At 43.6% G+C, this 19,854-nt stretch overlaps 1 protein-coding gene across 3 annotated transcripts in view; it reads left to right on the top strand.

Moving 5' to 3' along the window:
• Positions 1-19,854, top strand: part of LOC111861990 (protein phosphatase 1 regulatory subunit 3B) — a 40,563-nt gene that overhangs the window by 7,440 nt on the left and 13,269 nt on the right. For 2 of the 3 annotated variants that reach the window (XM_023847000.2, XM_023847001.2), the window contains 2 exons: positions 17,524-17,905; positions 18,987-19,757. In XM_023847000.2, the coding sequence (XP_023702768.1) occupies positions 17,546-17,905; positions 18,987-19,652 (1,026 nt within the window). In that variant the 5' untranslated portion in view covers positions 17,524-17,545 and the 3' untranslated portion in view covers positions 19,653-19,757. The remainder of the gene's footprint in view (positions 1-17,523; positions 17,906-18,986; positions 19,758-19,854) is intronic. The other variant, XM_023847003.2, reaches the window with a different exon arrangement.

Raw genomic sequence — 19,854 nt, 5'->3', positions numbered from 1 at the left:
CAGTTCAGTGGTGTATATATACATGTTGGCCATGTATTTGCCTGATGATGGCTTTTAGTAGCCGAAATATGTAGCAGAGCCAAACTAGGCACTGACCTTAATATTGTTGTGCTGTGACGGTTTTAATAAAGAAATTATATATTATAACACAACAGGATGCATGAAATGAAAATTAGAAAATAACGTACATTTAAACGAACTTCAGTAGCTCCAAAAAATTTTGTATGTGCTCTTACCCCTCAGTGACGTTAGACCAGAGCTGTCGTCGGTAAATTTTTCAGTTTCCTTAATTCGTCTTACCAACCCCCTCCACCCTGACGTTTCTATTAACTAAGCTTCCAGTTTCCACCAGATGGCACTGATACCACTTTGATAAAAAAAATGTTAACCTTTTTATAAGAACAGGTCTTGTTACGTGTCAGTTTGATTTACTTTCAAATTACGAGTAGCTCATTTTATATCTGAATCTCTGATTTGGTTTCACCCTTAACAGACAAGAAAATGAGGTTGTTTGCAGCAAACCTCTCGGTTTACTTCTCGGTTGAACCATCCGAGAGTACGTCACTGTATTTGCTCTCCTTGAGAGCTCAATTACTCGTATGTTAGTTTTCGTTGTCCTTGTTCATTACTGATTTCAGGTTTTCACTGTGCAGACGGCCCTTCGTAAAGTTCTCAGTTCACTGTTCCCTACCGGCCCGGACAAGGCACCAATCCCCTTTCTAGTCAATTCCTTCATTGCTTTTCTGGTAAATTGCTGCTGGTCCTCGCCAGCACAATCATTATTGGTTCAGAGTTCCACGGGACTCACAACCATATTTTACTATCTCACGACTCTCCCGTTGCTTTTCAAAACATAATTCTGTATATAAACAGATTCGCCAACGTACACGTACATTCGTACGAAACGTCGGCAGTATCCCCCATATGTGCACCGTGTAACAACCCAAGAAATGCAGTAGCGTAGTTGGTTGAGGCACTATGCTACAAGCCGGAAGGTCGCTGGTTTTAGTCCCGATGAGGTCTTAGAATTTTTTTCAATCGACCTAATCCTTCCGGCCGCACTATGGCCCTGAGGTCGACTCAGCCTCTAACAGAAATGAGTACCAGGAATTAATTAAATAATTTTCCTAGGGAGTAAAGGGCAGCCGGCGCGACCGCCATCTTTGAGCCGATTGTCTACATAATGTGGGACCCTCAACGTCTCACAACCCTATGGGCCTTCACGGCCTAATACAGGGATAGCTTTACTTTTTACTTTACAACAATATCTTATTGATCTAATTGTGAAACATCTGTCTTTGCGGGCAGAAGATGCATGTCACCTACCGAAACCGGCCGGCGAACCCTCGGCTGTTGTGAAGTCCGTGAGAAAATTACAGGAATGTGATTCATCCGCGACTTCTGGGTTTCTGTAAGCTGATAAGAAGCGCAGTGCGTGGCGTGGCAAGGCGAATGCGTGGCAGTCAAGGCCCGTCACTTTCTTCCCGGTTGTCACGTGGTCGGAGAGTGATTAATGGCATCATACCCGCTTACCTTCTCTGTTCGACTTAAGTTCCAACAAGGTCGGTGTGCTAAGTTGCAATGCCCTCCAACTGTTGACGGACAGATCATTATGCGCCTTATGTATTAGACCTCATAAGATAGGGCAGTCGAATGTCTGAAATGACGTTTTGCTGTCCATGATGCAATATGAAAATGGCTTTCTTCATCGATCTAAATCGCGTGTTTCAGCTCCGTAAGTAATGAACGAGGCTTCGACTTTACTCGACTGACAGTTCTCGAATCATTTATCACTCCTTCGTTCTCTACTACCCCGATGAAGGAGGTAATGTGTTCTTCCAAAGTTTTGGTAAGAACCTAACGTACTACAAAGTATAATAACTCAGAAGACCACAAAATGAATCATTCATTCATTTGAACTTCGGGCCTTACGTCATTCTCTCGTTTCATAATGACGTGTTACTTTTACGAGTGAAGTAATCGGCCATCAACCCCAAACCTGTTCGTCAAGTGTTTTTGTTTCGAAATTCTTCACAATAAGGTAGGCTCTCTTCTACTCTTTCTACTCTACCCGTAGACCACATTGTGGTCGATTCTTTTTCTTATTCGGGACGCCCCGGCTTCAAATCTCGGTCCCGAAATCGACCGTCCTCTGCCTAAGGTCCATAGTAATTCTGTCTCTTCACAAAAATACCGGGATACGGCCTCAAATTTGGCCACAAAAACAAACTCCGTGGCCTGTAGTCCACAAGCGAACTATACCGACCGAGCGACCGCCGCTTGTCGGTCTAATTAGTGCCAACTTTTACGGATAGGAGGTAACACGTGGTCAGCACAACGGTTCCCCACGGCCGTTAATCTCGGTTTTCTAGACCAGAGCCGCTATTTCCTTGATATAGCTCCTCAATTATCCTCACGAGGCTGAGTGGACCCCGTTCCAGACCTACTACTTGTAATTTGGCTACAATCACTTCCGTTTACACCTTCTGCAATTTATTATTCATTGCTGATCCCACCGTTCGGCGCTACGTAATCTCACGTATTGAAAATGTTAAATAAATAGCATTTCTTATCAATGGTTTATTCATTATACTGTGGCATGACCCGTTGCTGGACAACGACCGCCAGCTAAACAAATATACAACAGCCGTTACTGAGTAAATCGAGGGGCTTGGCGCCAAGACGAACTGATTGGCGGTAAACCTCGAGTCGCAAAGTAACTTTGAGAGTCGACAGTTGGAGCAATGAGTTAGTTGTGGGACAGTCGCCAGTCGGTAAGAACGTGAGTACGGAAGCAGAGGACCTGTCACCAGGCAACGACTGGTGAACACATGGCAGACTGAGAACACTTTATGTGTGCTTTATTTACAGTTATCCTTAAAGCGTGTAAGTCAGTGAGACTGTCGTAGATGTTTGTAGTTAGGTTCTGTAAATGTTCAATAAATCCAAACCCCGTCTATAATCACTCTAAACTCTTCACAGTACTAATAGTGCATTGCCCATTGTCTGGGGCATAGGTAGGCTTATTTTATTGCTTATAGGCCTACACGACGTTTCGGTATGTGGGTATGCTCCGCGCATCAGGTGGTTGGTTGTCAGAATATTGGCAGGTTGTTGTTGGCACTAATTTCGCCGACAAGCGGCGGTCGCTCGGTCGGTATAGTTTGCTTGCGGACTAAAACCACGGAGTTTTGTTTGTTGTTGGATTTAAGGTTCCCACAGCGGTGACTGTGAAGAGTTCTGTCTTTTGGGATATAACGCCGTGTAGTCCGGTGAAAGTTAACGGTCATTTCGGATGAACTTCACGTCCCGTAGGCAGCATGCAGAGGTTTGGCTCATGAATCAGCCATTCAGTTATCTTACCTCTCAGCCGGTTCATGACAATCCCATCTCTCATTTGAAATATAATAACCTTTATAGTTGGAAGAGTCTTGTTAAATAAACAAACAGAGAGGACGCAAGGCCTTGCAACGGGAATGAGTCTCACACAAACGCTGTGTTGTAAGCCATATAATTTGTACTACAGTAGAATAATATTTAACATGGCAAACAACCGAAAGGTTCAACACCGCCGAGAGCAAAGCCCGCCGTTAGGAACGGTCCTAAAACGGATAAGTCCCTTACCTCCGGGACCTGTTTCTCTAACACTCGTCTTCTCTCCGCAGTGTTACAGTTGGTTCCGTTACAGAATGAGTTGACTAGACCTCCCAGTGTGCCCCAAATGTAGGTGTGTGTGATCTAGTGGTAAGAGTTCCTGGCTAGAGATCCAGAGGTTCCGGGTTCGATTTCCGGCGCTACCAGATTTTCTTAGAAGTAGCGGGTCTGAAACGGGATCCACTCAGCCTCGTAAAGATAATTGAGGAACTATTTCAAGGAAATGGCGGCTCCGGTCCAGAAAACCGAAATTACGGCCGTGAGGATCTGTTCCGCTGACCACCCGACACTCTCTATCCGCAAAAGCTAGCCTTAACTTCGATGACAAGCGGCGATCGCTCGGTCGGTATAGTTCGCTTGCGAACTACAGGCCACGGAGTTAATATATATATATAATGCCTCTACATGTTTCGGTCAATTAATGACCATCTTCAGAAAGGCAAATAACAGCATGCTGAGGAAATTACTATTACATAAATCATAGTTTTCTTTTATTGCTAGTGGGGTGGGACTAAGTCCCTTGTACTGCGGCCACTTCTGGCCTATTGTACCAGCCCCAGATGATAGGTGAGAGTGATTGTGGAGCAATTGGTGGAATGAAGAGTGGCAGGGGAAACCTAAGTACTTGGAGAAAACCTGCCCCAGCGCCACTTTGTCCACCACAAATCCCATTTGACCAGACCCGGGATCGAACCCGGGCCGCCGCGATGGGAAGCCAGCAACTAACCGCTTGTGCTATGGTGCGGCCTTAAATCATAGTACATCAAGTTCAAAGTTCTCAAATGTTTTATATAACAATTTTTATTAAGAAACATGTGAAAGCATCATATATATATATATATATATATACATATATTTGAGTCACACTGGACGGTGTCGTCAAATCATTCTGTAGTACTGACTAGTGTGACGTACCAGAATGAAGTTAAACTTACAATTACACGTACGTCCTTTCAAAAATGTTTCCATAACACAATTCTGTATATATTTCTACTTCGCATGGCCGATGTGTTCAGTGTTTCTTAACTCCCATGATTTCACTATCCTTACTGTAGCAGGAGCATCATAACTTATCCACGTACTATCTGATTCAGACATACTTTCATGATAACGTTGTTTTCAGAGAGTTGTAATTTCTGTTGGATTTCGGGTACTCAGAGATATGACTGTGGACAGTAATATTTTCTGTGGAAATGACGCCGTGTATTTCGGTAGAAGTTAAACCACACGGCGTTACATGCCAGAAGATAGTCAATTCTAATATATATTCTTTCCTTTAATGAAGAACTGGCTGAATTATTGGTATGTACAATATACAGTATATACACGTATGTATATATGAGCCAGGATAGCTCAGTCGGTATAACGACGGGCTAAGCGGCAGCGATTCGATTCCCGTCAAGGAAAGAAATTTTTCTCTACTCCACAGCTTCCAGACAGGGTCTGGGGCCCAGCAGGCCTCGAATCCACTGGGTAATGGGCTCTTTCCCTGAGGCTGCGGTGCGTTAATCTGACCACTCACCTTCATCTAGTCGCGAGGTCAATATATCTTCATTGCGTGGTGCTTAATTAAGCCTAGGGACAGCATTTTTACCTATTCTTCAGTGTTATGCAGAATAGTGTGTATGTTAACATTTGAAACCAGAAATTGATAACGTTCCATATATTTCTTATCTTAATTTCGCTCTGACACTTGTGTATCTCGACTCTCTCATAATCTGCACGATATCTTTAGTCCCGCAAGAAAATAAATGCCGTCATTGCAGCAAACAGCGGCTAGTCACGTCCCCACATATCCTTTTCAAGCCAGGACCACATCCTACATACATTTAAGGGATCACTGTCATGGATGTCTCCAGCGTAGCCCTGTTCTCCCCACAATAATACGTGAATACGAGGAATGTTACCTGGCGGGATTTTTTTCTGATGATTGCAGCATGGAGGGGTGCCGACCTCAAACAAGGGTTGCTGCAGTCAGGGAAGGGGAAAGAGGCTGTGATGATTTGGATTCTTGTCTTCTGAGTTAAGATACCGTCAACCGACGTTTCGGTAAAACATTCTTTAAATTTCAACGGACTACACGGTGTAAAATCGCGGTAGAGCCTCTTCATAGTCACCTTCGTGAGAAACTGAAGTCCTACAGAAATTGTATAGTTCCTCACTGCGCGCTTTCGTCCAGCCTCCTGAGCTACTTCCTCATAAACCCAAAGGCAAAGTTACCCCTGTGCGCAAGGACCACGCCAGGAAGGATTACGGGGAATGGAAATGAATTTCGAAGCCCTCGCGCTGGATGGATCTGAGCAATCATCTTCACGCTCCAGCCATTTTAACTCCAAGAACTGAAGATTTCCATTAGAAAAAAGTTTTGGTGGCCACAAATCCGGTCTTGAACATGGCGGGGAGAAGAAAATTTCAACCTGCTCAGGAACGCAGATTCTGTTCCATCGGGTATATAATTTAGTGGCTGACCCATCCCGGCTGTCATGTAATTCAGAAAGATTCCTTGCTTATTAAATTAACTGAGAAAGAAGCCAGCAACAACAAAATTTTGCTTTGCTTCTTGTAGTTTATCTTGATCCTGAGAGCAAGACATGCATTCAGCTTCAAACTGATATGTAATTCCGCTCTGAGTCAGTGAACCATTTTTAAAACATAGACATTTCAGTTCTCTTCAAAAGCCTGCGTATTTTTAGACATCCACTGTCATTAAAGGGTCACAGCGATCATGGGACCGGTTCGTGGGCGCGCTGTTACCTGCCAGAACATCCTCCACCAACAGCACTGAAACATATTTCAGCAGCAGCGGAAAGAGTTATTTATGGAATATACATTTTTTGCAGATATTTTATTTACTCTTTCAAATTCCCCAGTCTCAATGTTTTGTATATTGACTTCGACATCTCTACGAAACTAATCGTATTATCACCCTACACGGTTATAAATTATGATCGTTGAAAATTCAGTGGGAAATTTTGGCATCTCCGATATGTAACATTGGTTTCCGCAGACAAATTTTCCATTGAGCCACTATCCTGCAGTACGTTACAGCTCTGAGGGGCGCTTTGAAATTAATACGCATGCTATGTAATGGTCTCGGCAAGGGTAGAACCTGCAATACCGATTCAAGCATAGAAACCTCACCTTTTGCTTATGTCCCTATGGATGATTATATGCGTAATACAGATAGGTCCATGTGTAGTCTGCTATAAACCGTATCCTGTTATAAGTAATTTTCCCCGTATCTCATTGGTAAGTTTAACTGAATGAAGTGGTAGCGCTTTTGTTCTTTATTGGGAAGGTGCTTGGTTCGAATCTCGGCCGGAACACTCACTTTCCTTAATTTTCACTTTTATTGTTCTGTGCTTTGGGTTATAGGTATTTTCCTCTGATCTCAAGCATGTGCTAATTACATTGCAAGGAAGGACCGAAGAAAATCACAAAATTCGTGAGTCCCTCCAGGAAAATGCTAGTATCTCGAAATAGGCCACTATCGCTTTCTTACCATACTTCCCTAATCGTCCAGTGATTGAGATTTGCTCTTTCTAAGGGGCCCAACTGAGTAGGTGTCTTCCTTTCTCACCTGAAGACGGAAACAAATCCAGTTTTCGAAACGTCGTGTCCTCTATTACCTAGATTTCAGGACGATGGAAAAAGTCCAGAAACCCAGTAATTCTGTATGTCATCCACCAACGTCAGAACCCTATAGAATCTAATTATTTTTTCTCTTTCATTCGACCCTACACACCTATAGTGTGAATTACTGATAACGTATTAATGAATTACAAATTAATGAATAAATTCCTTGCAATCCGACGGTCAACTGACGTACTATGGAAAAGGGATAGACGACGAGCTTTCGATTCTACCCAAGGGCAATGAATTTTTCTCTACTCCATAGAGTCCAGACCGATTCTGGGGCCCACCCAATCTCCTCCCCAAGAGTACTGGAGGCTCTTTCCCCTGGAAGAAAGCGGCCGGGACGTGAAGTTGACCAGTCACCTCCATCTAGAACCGAGTTCAAGGGTGAAGGTGTACCCTCTCAGATGTCCTCATGGCATTATGCACAGGGCAAGTTCACAGTTCTTACTGATCTGTACGGCGAAACAATGGAACGCTGAAGCGTGAGAGGGGGTAGGATTAGTGACGTGGCTGTCCCTCTGACTGCAAGCAACAGGGAGAAAGAACGGCAGTCTGCTAGACGATTTGTTTTCCACGGAGCCGGGCACCAAACTGAACTGCTTCACCTCCCTGCGCGTCCTTTGATCAAGTGGACTCTCCCATTTTCGTGACTCCGCCCCAGAGAACGGAATGTCGTTTCCGAGTGCATATCATCTCACACCACACAGAAATAACCGCTGTATTAATTATAAAATTGACACATAGTCTGTGCAGAAGTTCCACACGAGTTAAGTCTGCATCTGTTAAGTAGGCTGTTTCGGCGTTCATACTGTCGCATTTTATAGTCATCACAATGGGTGAAGTCACACGAACAGGCAGTCGTCAAAGAGCCCTTAATATATGCCTATGGGTTAAATATCCATCATAACCTAAATGTATTACAGTCATCTGTGAACCGATTGTCTAGAGCAGTGTTTCTCAACCTTTTTAGCCCAAACTCCATGATTTTAGTCCGCAAGCATACTATACCGACCGAGGGACCGCCGCTTGTCGGCGAAACTAGTGCCAACTTCAGCGGATAGAGGGTGTCGCGTGGTCAGCGCAACGAATCCCCACGGCCGTTAATTTCGGTTTTCTAGACCGGTGCCGCTATTTCCTTGCAATAGCTTCTCAGTTATCCTCACGAGGCTGAGTGTACCCCGTTCCATACCCACTACTTCTCAGAAAAAATCTGGTAGCGCCGGGAATCGAACCCGGACCCCTGGATCTGTAGCCAGGGACAAAATGTCTGAAAAATTCTACGGACCACTAAGTTAAGTAGGCCTATTTTTTTTAAACCTATGTCTTATTACCAACATTTGGGACATACTGTGCCATTTATAACATAATAAATCTAGAAGCATGTGTTGAATACATACGGAAACATAATTAATTAAATTGGAAGTGAACTATTAAAAGTGAATCATCATTGAACAAAGTTTATTAAGGTTTTCTCCGAGTACTTCGGTTTCCCCTGCCAATCTTCATTCCACCAATTGCTCAGCAATCACCCTCACCTATCATCTGGGGCTGGTACAATAGGCCAGAAGTGACCGCAGTACAAGGGACTTAGTCCCACCCCATTAGCATTACTTTACATTAAGCTTTATTAAACAAAGAAAGAATATGATGTGTTCGGAACCCAGAAGAGAGACTTCCATGGAAACGGTAGAATAGACCGTTGCATAGTAAATAACAATAGCGGTAGTTCTAACAGGAGTCTCAACAGTTACAACAGAAGGTTCAATGCATAACAACCGTCGAGGTTATAAAAGCCCAGCTTCCACAAGAGTTAGTGGAAATATAGTAGCCGCCGAAAGATAGTCTAGAATTAGTCGCCGAAGGAGATAGTCTGGAATTAACCGCCGAAGGAGACGGTCAGGAAATAGCCTTCATAGAACACATGAGATCTAGTCACCATACAAGACGGTTGGAAGGTAGCCGCCGCGGAATAGAGGTAAGGTGACAATTGTACGGTAAGTGTGAGTGTCCGAGACCCACGTGAAGTTATTTATTGCGTGGCACACCCAACACGTGACAATATAATTAAGTTTTACTTTCATATTTAATTTTAATTTATTTTCGTTGGATAATTTTTAGTTTAATTTAATTTAAGTCTGCTTGAGGACCACCTGTCCCATCATCGCTGACCACAGGTTGGTCTAGAGGAAATGTGGGAGCCTCGACGTCTCACAACCCTATGGACCTTCAGGGCCTCTTACATGGATAGCTTCACCTTTTACTTTACCTCTTTACCTAAATATATTACAAATAAAATTTGTAAGTCTGATTAATTTAAGCTGTGTATGCTCTTTTTTGTGTGAAATTAACCGTTTCTGAGATATCTGATAATGTTTAACTTGGGGTTCATGTTAAGTGGGAGTTAGATTGTCCATAATAATATCAATTAATTTTAAGGCAACAAATTTTAGCCTGGGTCTTCTAGTAAAAAAGTAAATGGAAATACAGTATCGAAGATAAATTGTGCGGACATATATGACCGGTTTATATCACATTAATTTTAGGCACTTCGGATGTGCCGGGATAGCTCAGTTGGTATAGCTACGGGCTCGACGGCAGGGAACAAGACTTTTTCTCTACTCCACAGTGTCCATACCGGCTGTGGGGTCCACCCGTGAGGTAAAGCGGCAGTAGCTTGAAGCTGACCACTCACCTCCTTCTACTGCCGAGGTCAAGAATGTTGGAGCTGTACCTCCACTCCCCCATACTTCTTCATGGCATATTGCGTAGTTAAGTACACGGACAACTACCTTCATACATTTTGTGCGAAGCTGCCACAAACTCGAACGGAATGTACATAATCTTTCACGTGAGCAAACACGTGATCGCATAAATATATCTGCCCTTTCAGGCTGACGATGAAATGACCTGCAGTCAGCAAGGGGATATTTCTATATGCTTATCTAGTTTATATGATTTCTCTTTTGTCACTTTTTTTTTTAAAAGAAGTGTATATTCTGCGCTGCATTTCCTGAAACTCCTAGCTCTTCTAGAACAGCTTTCGTTACCCACACAAACTTCTGTCCGAAGGGTACCGAGAAGCTGGTTACTGACCTTCACCTATAACAAGGTTAAGAATGCCTGGAGCTTATCCTCCTTAAGTCTTCATGGCATGGTCCGTACTTCATTAAAAACAGGGACAATGTTCCCTTTCTTTTGCTTTATCCGTTATATGATATGATATATATATTGTCACTTGTTGAGTATGTCACGTGACAAATAACTTCACGCCGTCTTGGATATAGCGAATTTATTCCACTCGCCCTTACGTTTACACAATTTACAATCTGACAACTACTGCCATCTGCAGTATCACAAATACTTCTCCTGTAGGCATTTCCATTCACTCCATGCAACTCAATAACAATGGACTTCAACTCACTCCGGCGAATTCTAGACTGAAACTGACTGGTTACTCCCTCTCACTGACGAATACTCCTGTTATGTAGCTTCCGCACTAACAACACAGAAAACAGTTACATGATAGCTTTCACTGTTGCCTGACGTCGTGTTTACCGATTACCTAGCAACAGTCGCTGCACGGGCTCCCCTGTTACGTGACTCCGTGTTTGCAAAGGCGTTGCAGGGCAATGCTGCGTAGTAACCAGCACGCTTCGGCTCAGTTCGGCTCGGCACGGACAAACACCGCTTTCCTTACTGTTACGTAACCTCGTTTCCACTGTTGCGTAACTTGGCAACCGATCGTTTATCAAGGGTCTGTCCTCGTGGTAACTCGTTCCACCTCCCGTTGCCCAGCAACGGTAAGACATGTCACAATAACAATATATATATATATATAAACTATGTGTAAGTGTAGGTGTTATATTTTATTGAGTTGATAGTGTGACATGTTGCGCAACGAAGGACCCCTATCTCCCCAGCGGTACGTGGCGGTAACGTAGCGCTCGCATTACTATGGTAATAGGCGAGTCATCACCCCGCCACTCTCCGCCAGCGGTGACGTGCCGAGCGGAGCCGAAGTGAGCCGATTCGAAGCACACTGGTCGCTATGCAAAGCGAGTAAACAGCGGTTGCTAAGCAAAGCGAGTAAACAGTGGTTGCTCGAGAAGTCGGTAACAAACAGCGCGGTACCTTTTACGTAACACCTATAAACACGGCGACTAGGCAACAAGGAAGCGAGGCGTTTCCCGTTGTCCGGCTGAGGGTTTATAAGAGAACTACACTGTCTATGAAGTCAGTTAAAGTGTAGCAGCCTACGAAGCGAGTCAAAAAGTGTAACAGCCGCCGAAGTGAATTTTCAAGGCAGCCGCCAAGGAGTGAGTTGCAGTTTAGCGATCTTATTTTACTTTCATTTTACTTGAAAATGTATTTTTTGTTTCAATTTGTGTTACAGGTAGGTATGACTTGTAGTTTTGTTGCAGTTTATGTTGCAAAGTCTGTATATATGTTAGTTTTGTTCGAGTGTTAGTGTTATTTTTAGTTTTATTTTAATTAATTTATTTACATGACGAAGTTCAAATACTTGGGAACGACAATAAAAATTTAAAACTTGATTCAAGAGGAAATTAAGAGAAGTGTGGGAACTACCCACATTCAAGCAAACGTTAACAGTGACCGCTTAGCAACGGCGAGTAAGCAGTCGTTGCTGGCGGTTTACCGCCAATCAGTTCGTCTTGGTGTCAGGCCCCTTGCGGACCACGACCAGAGATTCTTTTTCCACTGAACTCTTACGTTAATAGTCCTTATGTAACATCCTCTCTGACGAGAAGATGGGGTTGTCTCTTATGAATACACTTGACCTTTCGTCAAGTGTATATTTCCCACATATAACATGTTATCGAAATTCTTCTTTTTGCACTACACACAAGTCCTCTCTTAGTACAGGCTTTACGGAGCAGATCATGCCTAACTTACATATCTTATGATACAACGACAACTTAGTCATTTGAACGGTCATACGCTTGACCACTGCCAAGTTTAAGCCTCTTTATGTGGAGTCTCCACGCAGTCCTCTTATTGAAGATTGCGCCCAGGCATTTTACATGACTGACGATGGGGATATTCTCTCCATCCAGTGTAAGATGGGTCTGAGGGGGGCCAAAGTCTATGAGAGAAGTAGGTTGCCTCAGCTTTCACTTCATTGACTTCTATGTTCCAGCGCTCACACCACGTGTCAATAGCACTGAGACCTCGCTGCAGCTTTCTGAGAACATAACCGTCTTTGCGGTCTGTTGCATATATACACGTGTCGTCAGCATAGAGACCTGTATAGACACCTGGTGTTTGGCGCGTATCGTTTATATATAGACGGTACAGTGTGGGGGAGAGAACAGAACCTTGTGGTACTCCTGCTCTACACCCTTGGTGTAGACATTTCACCTTCGACTGAAACTCTGAATTTTCTCTGAGAAAGGAAAGAGCTAATAAGCTTGATTAAACTTATCGAAAATTGTAATGTAGATAATTTATATAGCAAGTCAGTGTGCCATGTTGTATCAAAGGCTTTTTCAATATCCAAGGATACAGCAGCTGTTGACATGTTATTTTTAAAATTAAGGTTACGTGGTCCGTAAGCCTCATACATTGAAGTGTCCTGCTATGACGGGCACGGAAACCAAACTGGCTTGCATTAACCAGGCCTTTTTCTTCAATGTGCCTTTGGAGTATTTTCGGAATAACTTTCGAATATCTTGCCTGTTGTAGGGAAGAGGCTAATCGGGCATAGATTTTGAGGAAATTTTGGGTCCTTACCGGGTTTCGGTAACGTTATGACCTTTGCTTCCTTTTTAAAATGGGACAGCCGAAGGCAGTGATTAAATAAATGTGTCAGATGTACCAGTGATCTTCTTGGAAGATGCCTAAGGCATTCGTTTGGATCACCAATTGTCCTGCATATAACATCGCGGTACGGACCGCACCGAAAACACAGTTCCTTTGTTTCTGTTCAATTGTTGCGTAGCGGACCGCAAAGAAAACATCGTTCCTCTGTTGCTGTTCATTGAAGCATATTAGGAATCTGTTGCCTGGCAGCGGGAGTTGTTTACAGAGTTGTTACTTAGCAACGGGTCCACATGCTACAGTATTAAAACATATTTTAGAGAATTAGGGTGGGGTGATATTGACTGTATCAGGCTCAAGATGAAGACCAGTGGAAGGCTCTTATGAATACAGTAATGAACCTTTGGTTTAGGAAATTCTTGAATAGCTGAGCGACTGTTTATTTCTCAAGAAGGACTCGTCTCCATGGATTTAGTTAGTTGGTTAGTTAGGTACAGTATTTAACGACGCTGTAAATAGCTCAGTATATAGCGCTGACTGTTGCAAATTTTCTGTTAAACTGAATTTTGTTGTTCTTAACTCACAGTCTAATCAGTCCTGTTGTTGATGTTGCTGCTGCTGCAGAATTCGTATTTATAATTACCGTCGCTGTAAATACAGCGAGTACTGAAAAAGCCCGAGCACAAACATGTTCTGTCGCCAGCAAATTAATGCGAAAAAATCGGCCAATTCAAGCGAGGACACACTGATGACATTCAGTTTTCTTCCTAAGGACTTCCGTATGTTATTTGACCCCACTTTTAAGATAACTGTTCCCGCTAATGAAGAGATTTTTACGGTTTGTCTTGATAATACAGTATACACGGGCCGGTGGGGTTATCTATTCCACAAATGACCTTCTGTATTTCTCATCAACCCTATATTTGAAGACTATTTTTTAGTTCTCATTTTACAGTAAATATTATGTTGTTGACAACTAAGGGCCTTCGTCTTGATTAATTCTGCATTATTTTGTCTAAAATTTAAGCTAACACGAGGCATTAAGATTGCACTGATTATTAATTAAATTGCGCTTCTTGCAAAAACTTCACGGAGTTAGTATATGACTGATCAATGTTCGTCAGGCCGGTCACGGTAGCCGAGCGGTCTAAGGCACGTACTGTCTTCGCTCGCTTGGAAACCGGGATCGTGGGTTCGAATCCCACTCAGGGCATGGATGTTTAGTTTGTGTGTGCGCGTTTTTCTGTGTTTGTGTACAGGTAGAGGCTTTGCGACGAGCTCATCACCCGCCCAAGGAGTCCTACCGAATGTGTATAGATTAAGAAACTGAAAATGCCGCCAAGGTCCACAGGGGCTGTAGAGCCATAGATAGTAGATAAGAGTCACTATGAATTTGGAATACAGATCCCTGAACGCATCATTCTCTGGAGGAAACCGTTGTAATAACAAATGCTTTGTCGAGGTATCATTCTTGTCTTGTGTGCATGGTTACATTTATTTTTTCGTGTATCGTGATTGGACACATAATTCTCCCAAAAGGGGCATAGGCATCGCTAAGACTATTTCCGGGGGAGGGAGCAGGAAGATTCCACCCCCGGAGAGGGAATCATGTCTGGTTTACTTCCCCTGCTGGCGCCCATGAGAAGTATGGGCTGCACTTCAAGGGTAAGTATGTCGTGCGTGTGCAGATAAACCACAGACATGGAATTGTCGAAGCAGATTAGACATGTCTGGCAGGGTACTGGAGTAGCACATCTGCTTCTCTCTCTGTCGATATGTACTGCGAAGTGTCGGCTTGACGTCAGCCTCTTGACTGGAGCGCTGTATTTCTGTCTGCCGCGTACACGCCATATAATTCTCTGGCAACACAGATTACACATAAAACTGGCATTTCCTTTCTGTCGGTAATTTTTCTTGGCAAAGGTTGGACAAAGATGCCTGTATACCATGAAAGCGCCAGTGTGGGCGTATGCAGCAACTCGTTACCCACGTATGTCTCTATATAAAGCGCCTCGCAATATTGCTAAGCAAAAATAGATCAGTCACTCTACAGAATAATTCTGCACTAAGAGATGTTACTAACGTCAGAGTGTTCTACATTTTATGAAGGATGAGTCTTACATCTGCCATCGGCAAATGATGATGCAGCAAGACGACGTTTCGGGTGTATCTTATCTATGCCATTAGGCCTCTGCAGACGATGTTCGTTCCTTCTTATAGAACTGTTCTTCTGAATTTGTTTTGTCACGGTTGTAAAGGTGCCCTCCTTCATGCCGGTCTCTTGCTTGACCTACTCTTGGACCTTGACGAGAGAGGCGGTATGTTTCTCTAAAATGTCTGTTGAATTTCGTTGAACAACGCGTCGTTATAGCCAAGAAAACAGAACGCTTCATAGTCACCGCTGTGAGAACCTCAAGTTCCAAAAGTGGACAGGGTTACAGTACTTATCTGTCCACGTTCTTCCCTCTCAAGACATGTAAACCCCTTTCAGATAGGTCACAGAAAAAACCGTAACAGTGTGCAGACATGAGGGACTGCCGCATATATGCCCGATTGTATTTTATTGCCCTCAGAAGGCTTTGGGGTGATTTGGGGTGTTGTGAGGGAAGTTATGAGAAAACTGTATTTTTGATAATGTCTTAATGCGAGAACACAAAGTGTAAAACTACCCATAAACTTATTAAATATTCATATTTCAATTTACATCTTTTTTAGTGCCTTCTGTGAAGTACAGGATTCGTCTTGTTCCTTGTCTATCAAAAAAAGTTTGGCGACCCCTGACCTTCATTATTTATTTATTATCGCATTTGTGGGATCTGAGGTTCTGGTGGCGGTGAACAAGAAGAGTTCTGTCATCTGGAATGTGACGCCGTATAGTCTGGTAGAATGTCACAGAATTTTTGGGCGAATGTGTTGCCTCTATCTTCAGTGAAGTAAAGTTAGCCGGATGGTAGAAGCAGTGTACAGATATAAGGAAGTGACGAAAGAAACTGGGTTGCACCGAGGGGAGCGTCGGCAAGGAACAGTGGGTCTTGATGATGTTCTTCCAGACTACATAGCGCCATATCCCAGAAGAGAGTAATCCTACTCAATCTTTGTTTTACAGAAGGAGAGGCTCTTAAGTGAACCTGAGTGCATTGTGTCGGAAACAATGAGTAATTAGTAGTAACCCCCTTGATGAAATCAAAAGAGCAACGAGGGACCGAGTGCTATAATTGGCGCTCAAATAGCAAGACTATTGTTTCCCCGAACAAACGAACCAATGGCATTCTCTTATCCTTCTCTCTAGGAAATCTGCTGATGACTGTCATTGAAAGCAGCGATGATCTGTCGTTGAGTGCAAATCACGACCGAAGTTTGTAGACTTCGCATTCGCACGCTCTATTTGTGCTACACAGTGTGTCCAGGTTCTGTTAGGACTATGTTCATTAAAAATAAAAGACGTCAATTATTTTTAAAATTTCACCCTTTTTATTCAAAATAGTCTCCTTCTGAATCAATACATAGCTGGAATCGATTGAAAAGCTTTCGAAAACAGTCAATGTACTCCTTTTCTGGAATCGCATTTAAAACTGCGGTACACTCCCTTAAGATGTCCTGGATCGTGTCGTGACGGTCAAAAAATCGCGCGCGATCTTCGATTTGTGTGTGGAGGGGGGACATTGTCATGGAGGAGCGACCAGGAACCTTACTCTCGATATTCAGGTCGAATTCGAAGAATTCTCGCCCACAAACGTATAACCTGCTAGCAAACTGACCGTATGAAACGTTAAGGAACAAAGTTTTGCTACTCTGTTTACAACTATTTCCTGTCTGGTCAACATATATTGAAGAGTTCTGTTTTCTTGGATATAACGCCGTGTAGTCAATTGAAAGGCTGATGTTTCAGAGGAATATGTCGCCTCCATGGTCAGTGTTAAAGAATAAGTCAAGCAAGAGCCAAACATGAAACAGGAAGTAAGGAGATCTCTACTTGGCCTACCCTTCAAGAGTTCAGTGGGGGAAAAAAAACTCTGGTCGTGGGTCTCAATGGACCTGACGGCAAGACGAACTGATTGGCGGTAAACCGCCAGTCGTAAAGTGACTCTGACTTTGACTCTGACTCTGGCTCTGGCTCTGGCTCTGGTAAGAGGTAAATATCTGGTCACTGGGCTCTACACCAAGATTGACTGACTGACTGACCGTCAGTCGCAATGTGACTTAGACTTTGACTATTAAGAGGAGAGAGTACAGTAGTGTGGGTTTTGCAAGAAATAATGTTGTTGGTACTGTACTACATATTAGTTTCCAATTCTTCAGACCGAAGTGAGTCTGTGTACTGTGCAACTATAATAAATATTTACGGAACAATTCAACAAGTGGGTGTCTCTTCATACATCGACATCCCACACCTTATTCTGTTCACATTCATTTAAATGAAGGTCTCTTGAGCTGTTTGTGTCCTTGTTGCAGGTAGTCACTGTGTGCCTTAGTAATGCCAGCTGACTATGAAATGCTAGTGGCACGCAGTCCTCCGGTCTCTGCAGACTTCCTGTCAAACTATTCGAGCTGCAGGCTGAAGTACGAAGCTCCAGCCTGTTCCTGTATCCGTCCTCGACAGTTCAGCCCGCAGCTACCAGCACAGCGTACCTCCCCAGTCCATCTGCCAATTCATTCTCATACTGATACCCAGCTTAAATCCGTAAAAATGCCAGTAGCAGTTCCGAGGCGACCGTGCCTCGTAGTGAGGCCCGAGGATACCTCCGGTTCTTCAGATGAGAATGATCTTCCAAGCCCAACTCGTCTGAAGAAGAAGGTCGTGTTTGCCGATGACAAGGGCCTTTCACTAACACAGGTAGGTTTCTTCCTTTTCTTTGTAAACACAAGATCTTCCTAAGCAAGTTAACAGCAGACTTGAATAACTAGCATGTACTGTTTGCAGAGGTAATCTGGGACTAGTCCCAGACAGTACTTTGGCTTTGTGGTTAAGTGGGAGGAAGTGGCAAAAGACATGAGAAATTTACATACTGGGGAACGTCATAATCGGTATCTTTTCGCCGGATATTTTAGGGTGATAAATTCACGCATATGAGAGATGAGAACTGGATATAAATTTTAGTCAGAAACCCCCGCGAGAAGAGACCAGCTAGGAAACTTAGGTGTAGATGAAGTGATAATATTATAGCGAATCTTACAAAAATAGTGTGGAGACTGGACGTATATGCCTCAGGCTAAGGTCCAGTGGCTGGCGCTTGTGACCATAGTAAAGACCGTCAGGTTCCGTAAAAAGCTGGGTATTTCTTGACCAGTTGACTGACTGTTAGCAACTCAAGGACTGCGCCTTGAAGTTAGAAAAGAAATGTGGATTTTTAATATTTAGTTAATCAGAATAGCTGGTTTGCTAATAGCAAATTATTTGTCCTCCAAATTGTACTTTCCTGCGGTAGTCTCACTTGAAGTCCTATTTGCTTGTTTTCAATTTTAAAATATTACATTTACGTATACAATAAAGAGGGTAAAGCTATCCCTGTAACGGGCCCTGAAGGCCCATAGGATTGTGAAACGTCGAGGCTCCCACATTTTCTCTAGACAGTCGGCCCACAGATGGCGCTAAGGTTGTCAGCCTTACGCGCCGGCCGCCCTTTATCCTCCAGGAACATTCCTGGTACTCATTTCTGTTAGATGCTGACTCGACCCCAGGGCCATATTGCGGCTGGAAGGATTAGGCAAATCTGAAATCCACCTCATCGGGACTCGAACCCGACCTTCCGGTTTGTAGGATAGTGTCTCAACCAACTACGCTACCGCGTACCCCACCTGTAGAATAAAGCTCATGTTAATATAAGTATATAGCTGGCTTCGGAAAATGATGAAATACTGTTCCGGTAGAAAAGGCTGAGACTTTTCTGACGTTCCTGGTGTTTGCTTGTCCATAGGTTCGCGTGATGACTGAACCGTCGAATGTTCCACCAATGTTCAGCTTTCAGTTCCTTGCCCAAGTAACAAAAGGCATCTCAGCTGAAGTAGTGCCCGAACCCTGGGAGGTGACATTCCAGCAACCTGCATCGGATTACCTGGACTTCCGCAAGCGTCTGGACACAGGGAATGTCTCACTGGAGAATGTTATCGTCCGCGAGTCAGAGGACATTGTAGTGGGCACAGTGAAAGTGCGAAATATCGCTTACCACAAAGAAGTGTTTGTCCGCACATCATCAGATGACTGGATGACACATGAAGATGCCTACTGTACATTTGTCAACAGTAACACAACTACCCCTGAAACTGCAGCCTTTGTTCTGTACGATACCTTCTCATTTCGGCTTACCCTCCCACCCCGTTCCCACCGTTTAGAGTTCTGTGTGTGTTTCCGGTGTCAAGGAGCTGAATACTGGGACAGTAACTCTGGCAAGAACTATGTCCTTCTAAAAAAGTCTTCAAGCAAAGAAGAAGAGTTTCTGTTGCACAAACTGCGGCGTAGTAACAGTGACAACTCGCCCATCCAAAATAAGATAAGGTGTGCAGACGCCGTTCACGCCAAACTAGATTCTTGGTCAGAATTTGCGAGTTGGAACCATCTGGACAATAGCAGTCCATACTGGTGACTTGCCTCATTCAGTTCATTCGTTTGGTGCGAAGTAACAGCGGAACTCTCTGTTCCCCTGGATCTTGCCAGGGCTCTATCACGTCCAGAGTGAGCCATTCGAAAGGTAGGAACTGCGGTTTATGCCGCCTGTTTTCTTTCTTTGGCTGTTCACTGTCTTCCTGTATTGGTGGCTGGGTTTCGTGTTTGGCTTTGAATTGTAG

This window comes from Cryptotermes secundus, unplaced genomic scaffold, assembly GCF_002891405.2.
Source record: "Cryptotermes secundus unplaced genomic scaffold, Csec_1.0 scaffold181, whole genome shotgun sequence".
Taxonomy (NCBI): Eukaryota; Metazoa; Arthropoda; class Insecta; order Blattodea; family Kalotermitidae; genus Cryptotermes; species Cryptotermes secundus.
The sequence above is the reverse complement of the archived record's forward strand: the minus strand, read 5'-3'. Positions and strand labels throughout refer to the sequence as shown.